Source organism: Pristis pectinata, chromosome 14 (genome assembly GCF_009764475.1).
Source record: "Pristis pectinata isolate sPriPec2 chromosome 14, sPriPec2.1.pri, whole genome shotgun sequence".
Taxonomy (NCBI): Eukaryota; Metazoa; Chordata; class Chondrichthyes; order Rhinopristiformes; family Pristidae; genus Pristis; species Pristis pectinata.
The window spans coordinates 31,644,157-31,654,440 of record NC_067418.1 but is presented as its reverse complement, the minus strand read 5'-3'; the positions used below and the strand labels follow the sequence as shown (position 1 = coordinate 31,654,440).

The window sequence follows — 10,284 nt, the reverse complement described above, 5'->3', positions numbered from 1 at the left end:
AATGTTCAGGTCTATAGAATTCTGGTCAGACCACACTTGGAGTATTGCGTTCAGTTCTGGTCACCTCATTATAGGAAGGATGTGGAAGCTTGAGAGGATGCAGAGGAGATTTACAAGGATGTGGCCTGGATTGGAGAGCATGTTTTATGCGGATAGGTTGAGCAAGCTAGGGCTTTTCTCTTTGGAGCAAAGGAGGATGAGAGGTGACTTGATAGAGGTGTACAAGATGATAGGAGGCATAGATCGAGTGGACAGGCAGAGACTTTTTCCCAGGGCGGAAATGGCTAACATGAGGGGACATAATTTTAAGGTGATTGGAGGAAAGTATAGGGGGGATGTCAGAGGTAAGTTTTTTTTACACAGAGTGGTGGGTGTGTGGAACACACTGCCAGCAGAGGTGGTGGAGGCAGATACGTTAGGGCCATTTAAGAGACTCTTAAACACATGAATGATAGAAAAATGGAGGGGAGGGGGATATGTGAGAGGGAAGGGTTAGATAGATCTTAGAGCAAGATAATTGTCGGCACAACATAGCGGGCCGAAGGGCCTGTACTGTGCCGTAATGTTCACTGTGATCCATGACTTTTTGCTCCAGCTAGATAATATGAAATGATTGTCTATTTTAGAAAAAAAACAAGATCACAAGCTAAATGAACTTTTTTTGTTTAACAAATGCTGTTGTCTTAACTTTTACTGAGAATTTCAGATTTTTTAAGACTTATTTTTGTACACGGGTTCTACGGTGAATTGTGATAGAGGAGCGGGCAAATTAGCACTCCCTCGTGGACATTTACGGCATAAATGTCAAAGAAACAAGGATTCCAGTACAACATCAAACCTGTGGGCAGTAGAGGGCAGTAGCAGCGAGGCGACCCTAACACGATAACCAGCTCATTAATCGCAAGAAACACGAAAATATAACTTGTTTTAGGGGCCAGGAAGTGACTGAACAATTATTAGGGTGCAGTTGGAGTGTGGCTAAAAAAATAACTAAGTTAAGCATAAGAAACAAGAGTAAGAAAATCCACCTCTCAAGCCTGCTGCTCCATTCACGTAACTCATTTAAAGTAGCGTTTAAGTAGCATTTAAAGTAAAATGCATTTATTTAAGCAGTGAAGGAAACAGACTTCTTTATGGAGAGAATAATATGATTGCTGCTCTTGTGAAGGAAACACTCCCTTCGGTTCTATAAAATGCAATTGCTTGAAGAATGAAAAAAGACTGCGTCCCACTATATTGGGCAGGCTGCACTGCAGCGTCTATTCACAGGCACGATCCCATTACAGATCAGCACGGGGGCTTTGACCTGCTCCGTTTCCGACCTGGGCCGGTTCACCCCTCTTTATCACACCTGGTGGTTCCGAGTTCCCCTGGAAGCACCATATGGATACTGAACTTAATGCGGATGCCCGATCGGCATAGTCCGCAGCAGCCCAGAACTCCTGACCTCAAGCGATCCTGCAGCCTCAGCCTCCGAGCAGCCGGATAACAGGCGCACGCCACTGCGCCCGGCGACTGTACCCTCGCCGACAACCGCCTTCAGTCTGACGGGCCCGTGACGTCACGCGGCCCGGCTGCGGGTGGGCGGGCTGGAGCGGCGTCGGCGGACGGGGTGACGTGTGTTCCGGACGTTCGTCCATAACTGGCGCATGCGCGACCGGGTCGTTCTTTTGCCTTGCTGCCGCCGCCGCCGCCGCCATGGGTCGCATGCACGCTCCCGGGTAAGCGGCGGGCGGATCGGGGTCTGTCCGCCTTCCCCCTCCCTTGGCCAGCTGCACCCCGGGCTGAAGCCCAATCCTTCCCCCTCCTTCTCCCACCTCCCCCGCACCGCTGCTGCTGCGGCCGCTCCCTCGGGCCCGGGCGGTAATGGCGGCGTCTCCAGCCTCGTGCTTTCCTCCCGGGCTCAGCCTCACGGAGCGGCCAGGCACCGCCTGCTGTGACCCGGGGTGAAGGGGTGGGGGGTGCGGAGAAACCGCCGCCGCTGCCACGTTGGTGCAGGGGCCTCTGGCCCAGGAGGCCTGCTCTGGCCGTGGCTGAGCCCGCGGCCGCCGCCGCCTCCAACACGAGGCCCCCGCAGCCCTCTGGCGGGAGTTGCGGGGGCCGCTGCCGGAGTGTTTCCTGCAGGTCAATCCCTCCCTCGGCTTTCTATGTCTGTGACCGAGCGAGGCCGCTGAAAGTTAATGATCGTGCTTTTCAGAAGTCTGACCGCATGTTCGGCTTCTGTCCTCCCTTCCAGTCTCCTGGTGAAGGGTCTCGACACGAAACGTCGACTATTTATTTCCCACCATAGATGCTGCCTGACCTGCTGAGTTCCTCTAGCATTTGGTGTGTTTGGCTTCAGATTGCAGCATCTGTAGAATCTCTTGTGACTGCATGTGAATAATTTGTGCGTAATGAATTACAACTTTTTCTCCACAGAAAGGGCTTGTCCCAGTCAGCTCTACCCTACAGACGGAGTGTGCCCACGGTAAGTGAACGGATTTTATTAAGTGCCCTTGGCTATTAAAAAGCAGTAACTGATCACAACAAAAAAAATGCTCAACTAGTCTCGTACTTTTTCATCGTTCTGGAAAACTATTTCCCTTTTCTTTTACCCTTTGAAGGTTTATATTTAAACACACTCGGTTGCACGGAGCAGGTTGACGTCAGAGGGATATGTGTGGTAACTGGGCTAGTGATTATAAAAAAGCTTGGTCACATTAAATCCAAGTTAAATTTTGAGATACAGTGCAGTTTTGCCTGTTTCAGTTAGGGTTTGAATGTTAGTTGAGACAGTAACTGCCTCTGATATTCCTGGTGTTAAATGATGGCAGAAAATAATAGATTTGAGTAAGGGTGACTTTCATCAAGCTACAGACCAGGGAATGAGTACTTTAGGCTTCAAGAGGATTAGCTAAGAAGCAATTTGTCAGATGTAGTAAAGTGTCACTAAATGTGAGGTTATCAGCTTTAGTGGAATCGACAAATGCTAGGTAGTTTTTAAATGGTGAGTGGTTTGTAAGTGCTGATGTCTAAAGGAACCTGGATGTCCTTGTACACAAGTGATTGAAAGCTACCATGCAGGTAGAGAGGATGGTTCAGCTTTTTGCTACCGGATGACCTACTGTTGTATAGGTGAAACCATTTGTGGAATATTGTGAATTTTATCCTTGAATTTGGCAAGGGATATACTTGCTATAAGAATGCAATGTAGTTTCATGGTTTGCTCAGATGCCATCTCAGGAAGGAGTAAGCAAGCAAATTAAGCCTAAATAATCTTCAGAAGAAGGGTAAGAGATAGTGAAATGTACAAAATTCTTTGAGGGCCTGTCGCGGTAGATGCAGGGAGATGTGCTTCCCTGGCTGAATGTTAGAGGTGTTGAATCTCTAGAGTTCTCTACTCTGGTTGCTTTGAAAGCTGTAGTCCTTGCATTTTGGGTATTAGTGGAATCACAGGATAGGGCAGAATAATGAATGGCCATAATCTTGTTGAATAGTGGAGTGGACCTCCAGGGCTGAATAGCTCACTGTTGCTTCTAATGTCATCCTTTCAGTAGTCTTATTTTAGTGTTGAAAATTGATTTGGCTTGCTTGGAAAATTGCAGATGGTTTGGGGGGAGGGGGGTGGGGGAGGAGAGAAGAGACAGGAAATGCAGAAAGAACTCAATCCAGTCAAGTGGAATCTGTCGAAAGATACCTGCTGACATTTTGGATTGGGGGCCCTTCTTTAGAAGGACCGGTTCTCCCCCCCCCCCCCCCCCCCCCCCCCCCCAAGCTCTGCTTTGAATACATAAATCTTCCACTTGTCTCCCAGTACATTTGTAAGTTGTGAGATGGGATCCACTTTTAGGTAGACTGACCTTGCTTAGAATGTTGTCCAATTGATTTGTAAGTACCATCTATTATAATTGGAGCTCTTTGATGCAATTCAAGTGCCTCAAATCACATACCTTTTGACCTTTTCCTCAGTGGAGGTTTGGAGTTCTCAGATCTTCATCTGGATGACATCTCTTAAACTAAGAAGTCTGTTGCAGTACTGTGATTTTTTAAAATATTTTTCCTAGTGGCTAAAACTCACATCTGATGATGTAAAAGAGCAAATTTACAAGCTGGCAAAGAAGGGATTGACCCCATCACAGATTGGTGAGTGCACTTTTTAAAAGTTGCTTTGATTTACAGCACAAGTTCTGATTGCTGTGGCTTGATATGACAGGCTACTTCCTGAGTGGACAGGTCTATCATGACAGAGTCAACATGTTATGCCTCTTAGGGTAGTTGGCCCATTTTTGAAGTTTGCTGTGTTTCATTTAATTGTGACCTATGGGGATAATCTAGCTTTGGTTAGATGCTCACTATGATGACTGTTCTTCCAACCATTCGCAGTTTCGCCCAGAAAGGACAGGTCCATGTGTTGGTTTGACCTTCCTTGGATGTCTGAGTGAGCATTGAAGTGTTCCCTTGCTATATTGGAGGTCATTTGGTCAGTCGAGGCTATGTGGGCTCTGAGAGTAATCCCACCTCCCCCTGTATTTCCTCTGTAACCTGTTCTTTCACACCCATCAACTCTACCCTGATTCTCCTACCACCCACCTACATGAGGGGTAAATTATGGCAGCCAATTAACCCACCAGCCAATACTACTTTAGGGGTGGGGGGGTGTTCCTGAGGGAAACGTGGGCAGTCACAGTAAGGGCGGGTGGTTAGAGCTATGAGGCAGTTGTAATTCCTGTGGCTCGACAGTGCTGCTTTGAGGAACTCAAATGTGTTCTTTTTTTTATATTTAATATTGTTATAAATACGACTGGTTGGGTAGGGCAGATTGTTGGCTTTGAACTTTAGAATGAGTGGTGGTACAGTCCTAAAGTATTGTATATTTTTTCAGGTGTGATCTTGAGGGATTCCCATGGTGTTGCCCAGGTGCGTTTTGTTACTGGGAACAAAATCCTCAGGATCCTCAAGTCCAAGGGCCTGGCTCCTGACCTTCCAGAGGATTTGTACCACTTGATCAAGACTGCTGTGGCTGTCCGTAAACATTTGGAGAGGAACAGGAAGGTAACAATTTTGCATTAAATGCTCTTCATAATTGGGGTATTATTGGTGAAAGGTTCACTGATGCCAGTTTCCTTAGTCATTGGTTGTTTTGATGGTTAGGTTTTATTGAAATTGCAGCTTCCATAATTTCAAACCATGTTTGTTAGGTAATTATAGAATCCCACTTATTGGTCTTTGAATGAGGCAGCCTGTTGTACATGTATGTTGAAACCTGAATGGTGGTTTGTCCATTTAAAGAAATGAGCTGTGTCAGAAATTTTTAGCATCTCTGAAATTGAACCACTAATTGTATTTGGTAGTCAATTTATGTAATTTGCAGTGCATGTTATTTAATTTTGATTTGTTCTCAATTATGAAGACCATTTTAGTTTATGTATGTGCTTCTGAGTATCAGTTGCACGAGACAAACAGGTTAAGTGGTTTGGCCTGACTTTGCAGGGAAATTTGAATTTAATTTTAGATTATAACTGCTTTGTTTTGGGTATCTGAAAACGATGTTACAGAGCACTTTACGTGATTCGAAAGATGATTTGCACAGTTTTTGCTCACAATGATGAATGTTTTATCCACCATTCGCAGTTTCCTCCAGAAAGGGGTTTTTCTCCTTTGTGTTGGCAAATCCTTCCTTGGATGTCTGAGTGAGCTATGTTGTTGGCTGATGTGCGAGTTCTTGGTATCTGTGACTGCAGCCAATTGTTTCTGCTCAAGTATCTTAAAATTTGCTCTGAACAGTATTTTCTTTGCAGGATAAAGATGCCAAGTTCCGTCTGATTCTTATTGAGAGTAGAATCCACAGGCTGGCCCGTTATTACAAGTCCAAGCGGGTGCTTCCACCCAACTGGAAGTAGTGAGTATCAATCTACAGAGTATCATGGTGTTTTATTCTTTGAATCTGTTGTAAATACATTGAATGGAGTTGCTCACAATGATGATTGTTTTGTCCAATCATTCGCAGTTTCTACCAGAAAGGTATTTCCCTGCATGATGGCAAACCCTTCCTTGGATGTCTGAGTGAGCTAACTTGAAAGTGTGATTTGTGTGCTATTGCTTGAGTTAAAGCACATGGAGTTCTGTATTTCTTAACTTGATTCTGAAAGTTTAGCAATTACCCCAGTTAATTTTTTAGCTGCTCGTGGAAATTGCTGTTTTAGCATTTTCAAGGCAATTTTTAACTTGTAGGTAACACAATATTTTGAATCTAAGCAAATTAATTGGAATGGGAAGAAGCAATGGTTGATTTTTGTGCATTCTTGCAGCTGGGTATTAAATATTAGTTCTGGTAGTTGGGCAAGTGGCAATCCTTTATGCTCCTTTGACCATGACCACTAGTCTGATCCTTCATGGGATTTGAGAGCCAGTCCTTCTGGCTCTTTACCTATTTTGTTGACTTCTGCCTGAATCCTTTACAAATTTGTAGTTGGGAGGGAACTTCAGTCACTGCTTTTTGCTTTTGATACAATGAACTTTTTTTTTCTCTCCGCAGTGAATCTTCCACAGCTTCGGCACTTGTAGCCTAAGAAACTTCGTTGATTCAACGGATCTTAGAAAAAAATAAAATTGTCTTGTTAACAGTCGGTTTGTCTGAGTTTTGATTGAGATGGAAGATTCCTTGGTATTACAGTATAATTATATAATGGATAGTATGATCATGTGGTTTTGTTATAACTTGGTCATGTTTCTTTGGACTGGTTAAACCTTCTTACTGCCGAGGATTGCAAGCCTGAGACAAATGTTCTTCCTGTAAATAATTCCTTGTCTCCTTCTCTTTGCCAACTTAATGTCCACATTATGGTGTGGCTTGTTAGAATCTTTCTAAATAACAGGTTTTGAAACATCTGCTTGAAACTATCTAATCAAATCAGTTAATAAAGTACATGAGGTAATGTAACCTGTAGCTAAGTCTCCCACATGCCTTAAGATTACAGTTTGCAAAATGTCAGCTTTTAATCAGTGCTATTCTTTATTGGAGCTGTTCTTGTGATGAAAATGTTTCTTTTAAGATCTTCATAGCATAGAAATGGCCTATCCTGACTTTTTAAAAAAAACACTAGTTAGCCAGGTTGTACTCATCTAAACAAACATTTTTTGTGTTGGAGATGTGTTATTCTTTGTACGTGCACTCCACTGTTAGCACTGTCTGCTGATCCTTGAACTATTAAAGTGCACTCCACTGTTAGCACTGTCTGCTGATCCTTGAACTATTAAAGTAATGTATATCAGCCTGTGTCACAACCTAAATATGGAGGTAACAGACCAACTTTAAAAATCCTCCTTCAAATTTTGTTGAACATCACTTGGCTTCAATGGATTCTCACATGCATAAAAGCTCAGTTCCTTCAATGGACTTCTCCAAAATAGACTTGCTCTGCAAGCTGCACCCTCGCACCAGTATGTACAACTTTCACTAGTGCTATTCTGGAAAAGCATCTTAAGAATAGGGGCTTGAAGATCTGATATTTTTTCCAGTTGGTAGTATTGGAAATGTTTTAGAGCCATTGAATCAGGTTTATTATCACTGATTTGTATGACATGACATTTATTTTGCAGCAGCAGTACAATGCAAAACCATAATAACTTATACTGTACTTTTAAAGTGTAGATATTTAGATGTAGTACTTGTGTTACAAATTAAGTTGTAATTTTTGCCATTGCCCAAACTGTTGATTAAAATGTTTGAACAAGTCCACTGCCCATTTTATAAAAAAAAGTGCTGTATTTTCATATTTGTGAAAATGGTGAGCAATAGTTGATTTAAACATGAGAAAATGGCATTCTTTTCAGGGTGAAAGTAAGACAAAATGAAATTCTGTTTTTGTTCAATTCTTCCATTTACAATTGCTGGTAGGTTGGGATTGTAGTTGAAGAGGAAGGAAACAAAGAACAATCTAAAAAGATGGACAGGAATGATTGGATGGTGTAAGCAATATTGCAAGTCAAAGATTGGTCTACCAGCAATTTGTAAAGAATTGAACCAAAACACAATGCAGGTCAGGTATCATTTATAATGAGAAAGTCAACAGTTTGGGTCTGTAACCATTCATCAAAACTGAACAATGTTTTCATTTAGAGTTTTGATACAAAAGTATATGCTAAAATGATATGTTGGCTGATTTGTTTTTGGAAGGTTGAAGCAAAAAAAGCTTTAGGAAACCAGCCATTCTGTTTATTGTTTATTCTGCTTTTAAAAAAATAATAGATTTTTTTATTTAATGCATTTACCTGAAATATTGATGCTTTGCAGGATAAAAAACATTTTAAAGTAAAACATTTGGGTTCTGACTGTAGATATCTGGTTAACTTTTTTTTAAAGTGAGTTGCATTAAAGAATCCTTGTAAGTTTGACACCAGCAATAGTCATTGTCATACAAGTCACACTGGGTTTTTTTCTTCATCTTCCCTAACCAGAACTGACTCAGTTCCTCTTCCAATAGTTCATGAAAATACAAAAATTTAACACTGAGCCACTTGAAGAAAATGGGTCAGTGACAAAAAGTTCGAGCAGGTAGGTTTTTAAGGGGTGACGCAATGAGATTCAACATCTAAATTTTATGGAGGAACTGCTGTACCTCAGAACCAAGGTACCTGAAGAAATTGCCACAAATGCTGGAGTATGGAAACTCAGTGGTATGCATGGTTCTCAATAGCAGAAGTTCAGATGAGATGTTTTCACCATATGACTGATTTCCACCCCTCCCCCCAAACACTGCTGGAGGGATGTACAAGTGGGAGTATTGTTTTGAGGAATTAATAATTCCATGGTTTTAACTGTTCCTGCATTTGTGAAGCCAACCTTTTTCACGTAGTTCATTGCAAGAAACAACATTGGATTTGCTTCCTGAATCTGTCATTTCCACAATTAAAATCGATCAATTGAGCTTGGATATTACAGTGCAGGGCAACAATTTGATAAATGTTGAATTAGCTATTAGAATTCCCAGATTAGTTTTTGTCCCATAAGAAAGACTAATAGACATAACTAACTGCTTAGTTGAATCATTCAGCAAAAGTATATTAGGAAAAGTGCACTTTGTGTATTTTGAATTGGTCTGGCAAGCTCAAAAATAACATGAAGAAAAATTATTGAATTAATAGCAACTGTTGGATACCTATATTGAGAACCAGTCTCTTCCCACTATCACTCCTCCACCTGGCTGAACTTGTCCTCACCCTGAACAATTTCATTTTCAATTCCTCTCACTTTCTACAGACTAAGGGTATAGCTATGGGTCCCAGATGTGTCTCTATGTTGAACAGTCTGTTCCAAGCCTACTCTGGCTGCATTCCTCGATTCTTTCTCCACTATATTGATGACTGCATTGTTGCCACCTGTTGTACCTATGCAGAACTTGACAGTTTCATAAACTTCGCCACTAATTTTTCACCCTGCTCTGTAATTCACTAGGACTACTCTTGACACATTCCTTGATCTTTGTCTCCATCTCAGGAAATTCCTTATCCACTGATGCCCTCAGCTACCTTGATTGCAGCTCCTCTGACTCTGTCTTTTGCAAGGACTCTATCCCTTTTTCTCAATTTCTCTGCCTCTGCCACATCTCCCATCATGAGGCTTATCACTCCAGGACATCTGAGATGCCCAACTTTTCTAATTGGAGCTCACCCCCCCCCCCCCCCCCCCAAGTGTGGTCGAGAGAGCTAACACCTGTATCTCTGCCATTTCCTGCACCTCCACTCTCAACCGCCTCCCAGACCCAACAGGGATAGGGTCCCCCTTGTACTCATATTTAATCCCACCAGCCTGAATCCAACATCATTCTCCACCATCTCCATTGGGACCCCACTACCAAGCATATCTTCCCCTCTCTGCCTTTTGCAGGGACCACTCTCTTCCACCCATCCCACCCTGGGAACTTTCCACTGCCCCTGCCATAAGTGTAACACCTGTGCCTACACCACCTCCATCCAGGGAACTAAACAGCCCTTTCAGGTGAGACAAAGATTCACCTGCACCTCCCTTGACATCATCTACTGCAGTTGGTGCTCCAAGTGTGACGTCCTCTACATTGATGAGACCAAACACAGACTAGGTGCCCGTTTTGTACAGCACCTGCGCTCTGTCCGTAACCACGATCTGCATCTCCCTGTTGCCAGTCACTTCAACTCACCCTCCCACACTGTCACTGATATGTCAGTCCTAGGCCTCCTCCACTGCCAGGAGAATTCCAAATGCAAACTGGAGGAACAGCACCTCATTTTCTGTCTTGGAACCTTGCAGCCTAACGGCATGAACATTGA

The 10,284-nt window shown here is 42.9% G+C and overlaps 1 protein-coding gene and 2 non-coding genes across 3 annotated transcripts; all 3 read left to right on the top strand.

The window, feature by feature from the left end:
- Nucleotides 1-1,613: 1,613 nt before the first annotated feature.
- rps13 (ribosomal protein S13) lies at nt 1,614-6,602 on the top strand. Its single transcript, XM_052029074.1, has 6 exons — nt 1,614-1,721; nt 2,419-2,467; nt 4,044-4,122; nt 4,862-5,031; nt 5,778-5,878; nt 6,515-6,602. Exons 1-6 carry the CDS (start codon nt 1,699-1,701, stop codon nt 6,546-6,548), a joined length of 456 nt encoding a protein of 151 aa, XP_051885034.1. The 5' UTR covers nt 1,614-1,698; the 3' UTR covers nt 6,549-6,602.
- Nucleotides 5,577-5,673, top strand: LOC127578036 (small nucleolar RNA SNORD14). Its single transcript, XR_007957481.1, has one exon. It is a non-coding gene; the product is annotated as a small nucleolar RNA SNORD14 (small nucleolar RNA).
- On the top strand, nt 5,952-6,046 carry LOC127578022 (small nucleolar RNA SNORD14). The gene has a single exon (XR_007957469.1). It is a non-coding gene; the product is annotated as a small nucleolar RNA SNORD14 (small nucleolar RNA).
- Nucleotides 6,603-10,284: the final 3,682 nt, after the last annotated feature.

Coding starts and splice junctions, on each gene's coding strand:
- rps13 (XM_052029074.1), top strand. CDS start 1,699: ATGGGTCGCATGCACGCTCCCGG. Junction 4,123..4,861: donor ATTGACCCCATCACAGATTG/GTGAGTGCACTT, acceptor ATATTTTTTCAG/GTGTGATCTTGAGGGATTCC. Junction 5,032..5,777: donor ATTTGGAGAGGAACAGGAAG/GTAACAATTTTG, acceptor TTTTCTTTGCAG/GATAAAGATGCCAAGTTCCG.